Here is a 13,089-nt window from a genome sequence, read left to right on the forward strand (position 1 = left end):
GAACAAAGCCACCCAGTATTGGTTTTTAATGTTTAATGTTTTCATGATTACATTATGTATTTCTATTGGTATGTTTGTCAAGGTGTGCTCTCGGGTTTAAAGGACAACCAGCATTTTTTAATTAAATATGACATTGAGCAGTACTTTTAAAGTTTTAGACTTCTGTTAATCCACAGATTTTTATATAATGCAAAATTGCTCAGATAATCTCCTGCAAGAAAACAATGAGTACTGTATTCTCATGCAGTAAGAATTCTACTCACGACAGTGTACTATCTCAGATGCTTCTGTACACAGATAAATCCCCAGCGTTGAATTAACTCCTACAGTGTTTATGCAGTATTTATTCTACTGGAAACAAGCACCTCACCAGTGTAGGTGTTAATTCAGCAGTGGAGATTAAGCTGTGTGTTACCAGTTGATTTATCGCTACAGTTCCTAGGTGGTCTCGGCCTGGTGAGGAGCATCTGCGGGGCGGATCAGTTCTGTGGGAATGTTTACAGGTTTGTAGCGTTTGTAGTTTATCAGGGGAGCTGTAGGCATGTATGTAATCTATCCTCTGTCCTAGCTCTCTATGCTATTCAGAGGTACAGGACCATCGGTTAATGCCTGTGTAAAGTCCTGACTGATTTTTGGCACCATGAAGAAGAGGGGTATTTTTCTGTGTTCTGATTCTGCTTAGTGTTTTCTTCTCATACTGCTTGTGTGCAGTAACTCTGGATGGAAACATCTAGGGCAAATGCTGTAGATGCAAGCATACTTTATACTGTATTATATACTGTGTTTTGCCCTGTTTACAGTATACAGGTGGTCCTAACTCCATAGCTTGGTGCATGATACAGCTGGTCAGTGAAGAATCTGTCATAACATCAGTCACAGACTCCCATCCACACAGAAATACATCACCTCACTCACCAGCTCTTTGAATGAGCTCAGTGATGTGTCTCAGAGTGAGTTGTCTGGCCTGTTCATTTCTCGCTCTGCATCTCTCTATGAAGGCTGAGTGCGTTTGTTGTGGCTGAATGTGGGAGAGCAGTAGGAGAGATTCGTGTTGCTGGAGTTGTGCAGGAGTAAGAGAGGGAGGGGGACTCCTCCAGCTCAGTGCAGAGCTCCTGTGTGCGTTTTTCTCTGCTTTGCCCACTCTCCTTCTCATCTTTCATTTCAGAGGAATGCAGAAATCTCCCCACATGAGTCCACGCCGCCTGTCAGACATCAGCCCCCAACTCAGACAGCTCAAGTCTCTCGTTGTCGACGAAGAAATAAAGGAAGAAGTGAAGAGTTCCCGGTCTGTGGAAGACATCAGTAATGCATCCATCGAGGAGCGCATCCTCAGGATCACCGGCTACTACGGGTACCAGCCATGGAGCACAGCTAACAGAGGTGAGCCAGCACCTGAAGTCTACGGGACACAGGTGGCTCCTGTTGTAATTTGTCATATTTAAACATAACACAGCTTAGCATTCAGCTTTTAAAATATATCATAAATACATACAATGAACCATAATGATTCACAGAAACTGTGCTTGAAATGCCTAAAAGGTTCTTTGGCTGATTAAAAGGTATTGTAGATGTTGTTGAGGTTTTAGAGCTCTTTTTGCTAAATGTACAGTTTCTCAAACCATAACTCATCATATATTTTGATATACACCCCTTTTAATTAATGCTGTCATGTCCTGGCCCTGTTCCGTGTCTGTCCTGTTCTGTCTCTGTGTTTTTACTGCTCTCCATGTGTTTGTTTACCTTGTCATGCCACACACAGTCCTGTGTGTTCCTCTTGTGTCTCCGCCTTAAGTGTTTTTACCTGTGTTTCATTTGTAGCTCCGCCCTCTCGTTACCTGTTCTCAGGTGTTCCCAGTTTCCTTTCATGTCTTGTGTCTGTATTTAAAGTCCTGTGTTTTCTGTTTGCTTCGTCGGTTCTTGTGCATTTTTATGTGAGTCAGGTTGCATATTTCTTAGTCTATAGTTTTTTTCTCCATGTTTGTTGTTTTTGATTTAGTTTTGGTTCATTGTTAATTGTTTGTTTTCTTGTTTATAATTAAAATCTTGCTTATATTCACAGCTTGTAGAAAAGTACTGCCCAGAGAATAGGTCTCTCTCGGGCAGATAAGCATACAACCTACTGGCACCATATTTAATTTCAACTGTGGGCTATAAAGAGAGGTATAAAGTCCCTCAGCTCTGAGCTGTGAAGCACTGGAGAGAACTGTGTCCTCTGCAATGATGGTGCTTATGCAGATATTTTTGGGATGAGTTGGAGATGAGTGGGGGATGAAGTGCAATTTGTGGTGTTCATTCAACATCTTGGCCTTTCTTACCATCTTGTCACCAAATGCAAAATCTAGTAAGACTTTTGTAGAAACAGTATCAAGATAAACTGTTTATTTTTAATACCATTGATTTTGTAAGAGTCATTTAATGACAAAATGTCCCAGTGCTACTGTCCCAGTGCTAGTGAAACAAGTCATCAATAACATAAACTAGACCTACTTAAAGTAAGGCTGCTAAATTGAACTAATAAAAAATATTATAAGAAAAGCTATAAAGGGACCACATTTTGTTTTAAAAAGACTTTATATTTTCATATATTCCTCTAAATAACTAATTACTGAGAGGTTTATTGGATAATGAAAATAGTCCTTCTATGGTATCTATCAAATATTACTTTATGGCATCTTCATTTTTAAAAGTGTTGCACACAAAGCTATAACATACTGAGCTAATGCCATATTATTTACTAATTAACATATTAACTATCTATTATTATATAAATTTGCTTGTTTGCACATAAGTTATTGTGGTTGGAATAATATAATTTAGTGTAATATAGCTGGACTTTAAAGGATTAATCTTAAAATGCATTACTCAGTAAATACTGTTAATTAATGTTTTTGAATAATTACTGCATAGTATGTGGTGACCACTATGAAACATGAATCTGTGGTTCTTTAATTATTTTACTTTATCTTTACACAATGGACATAAGAACAAATAAATGTTTAATGTTTTTGCTGGTCCCACTTTATAGTCTGAAACATGCTTAAAACTTGGACAGTGGCAAAATAAAAGTCTACAGACACAGAACTTAATAGTGCAGCAAAATATTTAGTTGTTTTTTTTTTTCTTTACAATGTCCCAAAAGGGTGCCCTTTTGTCTTAGTAGGTGATGTTCCCACCATGATTCTTTCTGATTAAATAACATAATAAATTGCTCTTGCAATGGAGAGAAAAAAACAAACAATAAAGAAAAGGAAATGTGCTTCAGTGTGCCCTACAGGGTAAGCTCACATTTCCCCAAAGTCCTAACCAAGTGCCATTTAGGCTAACTAGGGGTCCACCCAAATACTTTTGATAAGACTTTATTTTTTCCTCTCAAACCCTTGCTTATTTTCACATATTTTACAGCTGCTAACAAATAATTTCTGCATTTCTGCATCTGTACTTCAATTAAGTATTATTAATGTATTCTATATTATTGTTATTAGTTCTGTAAGACTAATAACTAATACTATTAGTTTTGTAACACTGATGTGCACATGTCTGAAAAATCCAAATATGTATCAAATATAATGCACTTAGCCTGAGTCTGAGCAGAAACCCTGACATCCTACTGCAGTGTGTGAGGAGGTAATTCTGTAAGCTTTCTTTAAAGTTGTAAAGATTTAATTTTATCTAATAAAGTAATCTTAATCTTAATATAGGATTATAATTTTATCACACAGGGTGCATCACAGGTTTTTGAGAGTTGGATGGGCCTCAAGTGTGCAGTAGGCACCTTTTAAATTTCTTTCCACAGCCAAAGACCAATCCATTCATACATTGTATCCCTAAGATGTTATTGTTATCAATAAAGACACTTTAATACATTATTAATACAATACTTTATTTATTTTTAACATTTTACCTAACTAAAACATATCTTTGGCTAAACAAGATCTTTAGGAAAATGACGTGGGTTCTGGAGTGGTGGTGAACTGTTCTACTTACTTAAACACTTTCACAAATTTCAGTGTATAGAATATCTTAACAAGCATTTACGTGTTGTCCTTCTAACTGTAAAATTAAATACATGTTTAATCTCAGTTCCCAAATGATTATGAAGAGTCTGCCTCAACAAGCAAATCTACATTTATTGCATAAACATGAATGTAGCTGATTTTATTTGAGTTTAATTCAAGATTCTCTTCTATACACTTAAATTGTTTGAGACAGGCCTCCTTCTCTTGATGTCTCTGTATCTTAAAGGCAACAGGCTGGAATGAAGAGAACTGCTTGGCTGGCTGTTAGTGAGCGGGTGGGTATACTGAAGTCAGGGTGAATGATGGATGTTTCAGGTGAACTGAAGACTTTCTGGTCACAGTAAACACATTGATCTTAGACTGACACTACAAATACACCTCTGCCTGAGTTTAAGCCACTCTGCAGCTTTGCACTTGTAATTCAGTACCAGAATGTTGACAAAGCAGACAGAGAGTGGCAGGAACGACACAGTCAACTGTGTAAATAAAGCAGAAAGTGTTGGTAATCAAGGTTATTATGATATTAGCATATATTAGCATTAGATAACAACACCATATGAATGCTGTCTTTAATTAAGAATGGTCGTTAAGCCTAGATAAGGTAATAACAGCGAGACGTCAGTCTTGTTTTCTGCAGTTGAATATGTTGTATCAGTAGCTCGATGGCGTGATGCTGCTGTAAATGAGAAAGTAGTGAAGAGAAAGGCAGCTTCTGCTGAATCATCAGAGTCGAGGGAAGACTCCTAGCGAGGCTCGGTCTCGTTTTTGCAGGGTGTAGCATAGTGTGGATGAGGGCTGATTTGTATGCAGTCTCACGCACCCACCCATCATCCCCACTACGCCTGTGCAGCGCCGAGAAGAGAACACAAACTTTAATCTCAGCTGTATCGCTGTGGAGCCAGGGGCTGTAGAGCTCGCTGCAAACTTAACTGCACCACTTCTCTTTTACACACACTGAACACATTACAGACCAACACTGAAGAAAAGAGATGCAGACAGTTATCTTGATATAAATAAATTTTTTTGCATGCGTAAACTATTTCACATCAAAGGCCCCACATCTTACATTTGTCTTACACTGATGTTTTTATTTCCCCTGAGGTCCTCTTATGGGGTTTTTACACATATACAATTTCTAGACATGCACAGAATGTTTGGCAACCAAAAATAAGGACGAAACATGGCAAAAAAAACACATAATTCATAATGAACAATGATTCATTTCATTAATCATTTCATAAAAGTCATAGTGCAGAGTTTAACATTCTTTAGCACTTTTTAGCAGCAGTGGCAGAATATATTAATGATTATGAAAGCAATACTGAGTGTTTAATAAATATTTAAAACTGTATTTTTGGTTTGAAAAGCAAGACAGTAATGCATGTATGCTACTTAATTTATTTAGTTGGGGAAACAATGGCAAATTTAATGAAAACTTGCGAAAAAAAAGCATTTGCGCTTTAGTTATTAGCCAAATGTTTATTTTTATTTTCTCTAAAATGAATTGTGATCATTTATGATCTCTCTTTTTAGTTACTGGGCCTGATGTACAGTAGATTTTTTTTACAGAAGTGTTTATGGGTAAAATGTGATTATATAATTTCTCTCAAAGACAAATCTTCCAAAACCCTAAAAAAAACTCATTTGCAAAAGAAGAATAAAATCTACCTAACTTTTAATGAAAGTTTTTTTTATTGTATGCGCTATTTAACATGATTTTACATTACGCTTGTCTTACAATTACTATTGTATCCTTTAACTGTACAGTAGTTGTCTTGAAGCAGTACATTTTACTCATACATTATTTAAATAAACATAATTTAATATGCCATTGTCCCAGTGAAAAGAGTGCACACTTTATTTAATGATCTGTACAACAGGCAGCACACTAAGTTAATTCAGCTGACAGTCAATTGCACCGTACGTTTAACTTCAGCCAGAGTCGTGGAGTTAAAAAGTGATTTAAAGAAGAGTCTTTGAACTGTGCCAAGCTGACTTTGGCAGTGACTCTGTGCTGTTGGACCTGTGGGTGAAATATGGAGTGAGACGGCTCCTGTTCAGATTAAATCAGCGATCGATGGTGAGATGAGACTTAGTGGTCAGACAGTGTCACAGGGAAAATTACAGTATGTCTCTCACACAGCCAATAAAACAGCAGCTGAAATGGTTCCCTGTCAAATATATCCCCGGGTCACTACACAGAACCAGCCTGGTCTCAGAACAACCAGTGTCTTTGTGCTGCTTGGTGCCACAGCACAGACAGGGCACGACTTTCCATTTTTTGAGCACATAAGGCTGCATAAAATTAGCTGCATGAGGACTGTGCTGAAAAAGAAGAGCTCAAAGTGCTGCAGAGAAATGGAAATAGCTTGTGAACTATGTCAAAAGCTCTTGCTTTTTCCTTTAATTCATCTAAGGCAATTTTCCTTGACGGCTGAAAGAAAGGAATTATGAGGGTGGGGAATTAATGTGAGCCTAAAAATGAGACGCTTAGTCTTCATTATAAAGGATGTTTGTTGTTTCTTGGTATGAGAAAAGAAGGCAGCCATCAACAGTCTCACTGTATGAACTCAGTACTCCTACTAATCCACTGAAATTTCCTCAAAACCAACTTCTATTTTGTGACACAGACTGCATTAGAAAAATTAAAATCTAGAATTAACAAAACATGCTAAACACCTCAACATATACATGAACTGAAATGATTTAGATTAATTCAATAATCTGTTGTTAAAAACAGAACTGCTTCAAATGAGGCCTTCTGCAAATACTGCTCAACACTGGCAGACTCAAGGAGGGGGCAGGCACCCTTTATGACAAAAGGGTAATACAATTTGAAAGAATCAATATGATGAAACATGATTTGGATTAGGCAGCTTTATACACTTCTCAGGGTTTCTTGCACGTTCTGACATAGTTATATAGCCAGTGTGCCAGGCTCAGATTGGCAAGGATAGATATTACAATTTCCCCATACCAGCTTACTACGGCTGTTATTTTAAGATGAAATTTACACATAGTGTTACTTTAAAATTATACATTTCGTGTTGCACTTTAGATGCAGTTGCGCACTACAATTTCGCAGCTAGTTCCATCTCTACTAGTCCATTGTTTTTTTGGGGTTTTTTTTTTCAAATTTTTTCCCATTTTCTCCCTAATTTACACTCACTAGAACTCCCCATATCACTAGTGATGCCCTAACACCAGGAGGGTGAAGACTACACCTCCTCCGACACATTGAGAAGTCAGCCACCGCTTCTTTTCAAACTGCTGTGTAGCATCACAGCACGCTCTGGTACACGAAGCTGCATGAATAAGATTCGAACTGGCGATCTCCTGATCATAGTACCAGCGCTTAGCCCCTACTAGTCCATTCTTATTATGTTAAGGAGAATTCTCTAAAGCTTGCCTAACTTTACAACAGCAGCTACGTAAAAAGACATTGCTTATGGGACGAGCTATTTTAAGTTTTAGAGTTGCATAATAATGTGATCAAAAATGTATTGCATACTAGTGCAACCAGCAGTGAGTTTTCCCCTGCTCATTCATTAGTGTGTTTCCGCTGTGTTGTGGTCAGCGCTTGGGCTCGGGTCAAGTTAGCTATCATGGTTCCTGCTCCCTGGCTTCTCTCTGATAGAATAATGAGCGTCTCGCACTGATGCTCGGGGACAGTCAGTCTGCCTCCCAGCCTTCCCAGCTTACTGACTGCTGCACTGACATCTCAATCCCGTGCTGGCACGCACTAAAGTTGCTGGCTGTTTAACCTGCTCTCTCAACACTACAAGAAAGGTGTGAGTCAGGAGTCTAGAGGGAAGCTAATAACCATGATAGACAGCATAGTCTGTCAGATCTTGCTGGCTTAGGGTCACTCTTATGCTTTATAGAAAGTAATGGAATTTGTTTTTTGAGTTATTTGAGTTGGGTATTTAAGTTTTACATCAGTCATTAATCATTCCAGTGACTCAATGTTAATCAGGTTTAATTATTGTGTTTATAAATTATTTTTTGGGGCACATTATGAGATAACTCAAATGCTTGAGATAAAGCACTGCATTTTAAAAGTGGCTCAGTGCAATGCAGAAAACTTGCTTTAATGCATTAATAATAAGTGTTGGCAGATGGTGCAGATGGAGCTATGGTAATATACGCCTCACTTCAAGTGTAAGCTGAGCTCTCTTCAACTTAAATTACCCAAGGGTACATCTTTGGTCTTAGCCCAGTTTAAAAGGAGATGGCAATTTACAATATGCTTTAAATGTACTTTATATTAATACATTTGATCTAAATTCGCTTTTAATAAATGTGATAGTTTGTTGTGATTGTTTAATATGCAATTTTACTATATACACAGATCAGCTAAAACGCTAAAACAGTCAGTCTAATAATGCATCTATTGCCGCTAAACAAAGTCCAATATGTCAAGGCCTGAACTCCCTATATAATTAGAAAAAGCACCTAATGACTCTGCAGTCCATCAAGTGTTCAAATAATTGAACACCAACTATATTAGCAACTTAATACACAGCTGTTTTCCAACTCTGTTTTGTGTCCATGACTGCAGCCGTGGAGCAGCCAGGCAGGGAGAAGGTTGACGGCCATGCTGGAGCAGGCGGGGTGAACTCAGAGGGCATGAGCAGGAGGCAGAGACTGCACTGCTGTCTGCACGTAACTGCAGTCCATCTGCGACGGGCACTTTGGGGCGTCATCATGGTCCTCTGCATCTGCGGGTCCTGGTCCGGCTCCACCCAATTGGCCAAACTCACAGTGAGACAGCTCAACATTCCCTTCACCCTCACCTGGTTCTGCACCTCCTGGAACTGCATCGTATTCCCACTCTACTACCTGGGTCACCTGTGCTGCAGCAAGAACCGGCAGACCCCTCGGCAGCGGTTCAGGTGAGAGACGTTTCTGAAGATACTGAAGTAACTTAATCAAGCTGACCTTCAGAAAGGCTGATGAAGTCGATTCTGCAGGTCTGATTAGCTGGTCTATGAAGACAGGAGGCTTGACCTTTTCCTGATTTTCTTAACTGTCTCCCATGAGCCTGCAGTTCTTTGGGTCGTTTTGTTGGCTCAGCAGAAATGTAAAAGGTTTCTTGGGGTTGAATTTAAGAGAAGCAGGCAATGTCTTTTTTCTTACATTAGGTAGACAGAGGGGGAGAATAAATTCTAGTTTTCCTCTTGCTCAAAATGTCATCAATGTGTTTAAGCTGACACATTTTGTTTTGCCCAAGGTGGGTTTCTATACTTTAGTACTGGAACTTATAAGGTACTACATGCCAATGCAATGTATAAAATTTTACAGTTTTTTACAGTGCCAGGGGTTAAGCCTCGTCATTGTGCTCACAGTGTATGACACTAATGCTATAGAAGTGGGTGCAGAGTGATTATCAGTGTTTATTTGTGTGTGTAAACACAGGGAGTGCTGTCAGTTCCTGGGAGATGAGGGGTTGTCAGTGAGGACGCTGTTGTCACGAGTGGCTCCATTTGGAGTGCTGTGGATCCTCACGAGCTACCTGTACCTTCAGGGTCTGCGGAGGATTCCCCCAACTGACGCCTGTGCTCTTTTCTGCTGCACCCGCGCCTTCGTTTTCCTCATCTCCTGGATTGTACTCCGTGACCGCTTCATGGGCATCAGGGTGAGACACCAGTGAAATTTAATACTGACCAAAGAAGCATAACAAAGTAGTTTACATGATGTGGATTGATGATGTCTTCTCTGTTTTGTTTCAAAGGAATATAACAGTGTTTTTTTTTTTCAAGTGTAGCATTCAGTTAGTCATCATGAAAATCATGGACAATGATTTTGATGCATTTCCAAACAGACCACCCATTGACTTGAAACAGTGTCTCATCAGTGTCTGTCGGTCTTGTTTCTGCTTGCTAACTTATTAAACAGAGCATATTAACTAACTTCACAATGGAGAACTGTGAGTTTTCATGGCAGCAACTGCTATAGTCCACCATCAATATTACAGGTCTCATCCCACATTACTACTGGCCCCATCCGACACTACTACTGTGGCATTTACATGCTGGCTATTAGGCTCATTCAAAATTACTATTGCAGCATTAGCATGTCGGCATCCAGGCTTTTCTTCATCCACATCGCTACAGCAATATAAGCACGCTGACTGAAGGCCTTATCTGACACCTCTACTGTGGTTTTAGCACTCCGGCAACCAGGCTTGTCCCATCTCACTAATGTGGCATTAGCCTGCCAGCTATGAACCTAATCCCACATAGTTACAGTGTGGTTAGCACACTGGCTAAGGGCCATGTTTGACATCGCTAATGTGGCCAGGCTACCCAATAGGCAGATCCATCATCTTTCACCCTTCCACTGAACGGTTCTCTGGCCCCAGATACGGTTAGCTAACCATTATGAGAAAACTGCACATAAAACCAGGCTCAGTGCGGTTTGTAAACGCTCTGTGCCGGTCAGACCATGTCCGTGTGAAAAAGCCACTCTATCCTCTAATACCCTCCTTGATCAGAACTATTTGTCCATGCAGTGGGAAATACAGCCAATGAGTTTTGTGTTCTGTATCTTTCTAGGAAATTATTATCAGTGGAAACTGATTATATGTTACAGAGATGGCAGCTGATTTTTCTACATATTTTGAAGAATGTCAGCTAGTCCTTAAATCTAAAAATCCCTTTCTGTGTTTTCTCTGCATCCAGATCGTTGCTGCCATTTTAGCCATTGCTGGCATAGTAATGATAACCTATGCAGATGGATTTCATAGTCCTTCTGTAATTGGCATCTCACTGATTGTTGGATCTGCATCCACAGCAGCCATGTACAAGGTGAGCAAATTTGATCTGAACTGTTTGCTTCATTAGACCATCTAGCACTTGCCACAGCTGGGCACTAAAACACTGCATTGCTTTCTGCTGAGACTGTAACCGCAGAGTGATTTATGAGCATGCTCCTGTCTCTGCAGGTTCTGTTCAAGCTGGTCTTGGGTAGTGCCAAGCTGGGGGAGGCAGCCCTGTACCTGACTGTCCTTGGAGGCGCTAACATGCTATTTGTCAGCATTGTCCCACTCATCCTTCTCCTCACGGGGGTTGAGGATTTTGGCTCTCCTGGAGACGTCCCCTGGCTCATTCTGTGTGGTGTGGCTGCTCTTCTGCTGGGTAAGATCACCCTTTTTTTTAGATACATCCTGTTAAATTGCAGTTAAATTTAACATGCTAGCAAAGGGGTTTATTTAACATTGTTTACCAGGCCTTTTAACACACCAGCAAACACTTGTCCAGCATAGTTTTGCATCTTAGTTAAATTAACAAGTCCAATTGTTCTACATTTTTAGTTAAATTTTAATCTGTGTTCCTTCCCATCAGTCTGTTTAATATTTATTCACTGTAATATGAGGTGATTACAGTTATTAAAATTAAAAAATAACTTTTTAGCTATTTAACTTTTATGTTATACCATATTTGAGTCAACAGTTTCTTCTACAATCTAGAATGCAAAACTTTTTTTTTTACCATTTACACTCTTTCCTGTTTTGCTGACAACCAGTAAATGTTTCCCAATTTCATCAGTTTTATGAATAAACATTTGAACTGAATTGAAACTGTTAATTTTCTTATTTTTTTTCCTTCTAGTGTTCAGCTTCCTGTTAAGTGTTGGCATGTTGATAACACTGCCCACGCTGATTTCTTTGGGTGTTGTCCTGAGTGTCCCTTTAAATGCAGGTGAGTTGTTCTCATACTTTATGTACTGTATTGGACTTTTATTTAAAACCCTTTATTAGTAGATTAATTAATTATTTGGATGATGTGCACTGTTCTCAGCAGAATAGCATTACCAGATTACCAGCATAGCAGGAGCATGTATGTATGTTATGCTGGTATGTGTATCGGGTAAAGAGGAATTGCTGGGGTTTTAATTTTTGTATGCTTTCCCTGGCACCATTACACACGCATACCTTGTTGTGAGTTAATAATGTGTTAATAATTCACTGGTAGTCAATTTGATCACTGGTCAGGTTTTGAAAACTGTATGTTAGACCTCTGTAGTTAGTGGACCATCAGGATCTTATTAATGTAGCAACATATTATCTATAGAATCTACAACTGCACCAGTGTAGTAGGTGGTCCTAATAAAATGGCTATTGAGTGCAGATTTTACACTCAGACTAATGAAAATTTCCTCCTCTTTGCAGTAATAGACCGCTACATGTGTGAGATCCAGTTCAACAGTGTGCGTGTCATCGCTGTGTCCATCATCTGCCTGGGCTTTCTGCTGCTGCTGCTGCCAGAGGACTGGGACCAGTGTGTGCTGCAGTTTCGCGCCATGCTGAATGAAAGAAAGAAGCCACAAGAGGGCACAAAAGACACAAACACAGAAACACTGCACATCCAAACCAGCGAGGCCAAAAACTGCAACTCCAAAGAGTCTCAGTCACACTAAGCTGCTCTTCCATTCTTTTCACGAGATAGATAAACACTGCATTCCAAACCATTTTTTCTCTGCGTCTGAGTGGAGGTGGGGTTCTGCCACATGGAAATAAATGGCTTAGCCTACTTTGTCCTCCTGCTGAGTAGAAGATGCTGTTGCAGTCTACATCCAAGAAAGGACTTTTAAGAAAGGACCATGCAGTACTAATTTCAAGCATCATGTATTTCCGCCAAAAGATGAAGAATGAGGTGGATGCTGAGCTAATTGAGCACAGATTCTTTGACAATGTGTCAGAAAAGCACCAGGCTGTTTAATGAATCATCTTTCATATTTGAAAGTGGGGGTTATTTCTGCACCTGCTGCATTTCTATTCTATATTATATTCTATGAGGGTTGCCTCATGCAGGTAAATATATGCTACTTTGTGTACTGAATGCATACATGAATTTGCTGAACATTATTCTCCAGTTTCAGTACATTGCCACAGCCTTCACAACCCTGGCCCTGTAATATGCTATATAATCACTATAGGGGCATTTTATAGGCTTTATGTAATCCTGTAAAAACCATTCCAGCACAAATACATCAAAGCAATATTAGATAAGATATATTTCTATAACAGTGGCAATATATTCCTACTATATTCCTGTGGAATTGTGGCTCA

The 13,089-nt window shown here is 39.3% G+C and overlaps 1 protein-coding gene across 1 annotated transcript; it reads left to right on the forward strand.

Moving 5' to 3' along the window:
- The first annotated feature begins 1,172 nt into the window (after positions 1-1,172).
- Positions 1,173-12,810, forward strand: slc35f3a (solute carrier family 35 member F3a). Its single transcript, XM_022668936.2, has 7 exons — positions 1,173-1,380; positions 8,578-8,911; positions 9,435-9,654; positions 10,700-10,825; positions 10,963-11,155; positions 11,630-11,719; positions 12,190-12,810. Exons 1-7 carry the CDS (start codon positions 1,188-1,190, stop codon positions 12,435-12,437), a joined length of 1,404 nt encoding a protein of 467 aa, XP_022524657.2. The 5' UTR covers positions 1,173-1,187; the 3' UTR covers positions 12,438-12,810.
- The last annotated feature ends 279 nt before the right edge of the window (positions 12,811-13,089 follow it).

Source organism: Astyanax mexicanus, chromosome 15, assembly GCF_023375975.1.
Source record: "Astyanax mexicanus isolate ESR-SI-001 chromosome 15, AstMex3_surface, whole genome shotgun sequence".
In the NCBI taxonomy this organism is placed as follows: Eukaryota; Metazoa; Chordata; class Actinopteri; order Characiformes; family Acestrorhamphidae; genus Astyanax; species Astyanax mexicanus.

Coding starts and splice junctions, on each gene's coding strand:
- slc35f3a (XM_022668936.2), top strand. CDS start 1,188: ATGAGTCCACGCCGCCTGTCAGACATCAGCCCCCAACTCAGACAGCTC. Junction 8,912..9,434: donor ACCCCTCGGCAGCGGTTCAG/GTGAGAGACGTT, acceptor GTGTAAACACAG/GGAGTGCTGTCAGTTCCTGG. Junction 11,156..11,629: donor TGTGGCTGCTCTTCTGCTGG/GTAAGATCACCC, acceptor TTTTCCTTCTAG/TGTTCAGCTTCCTGTTAAGT.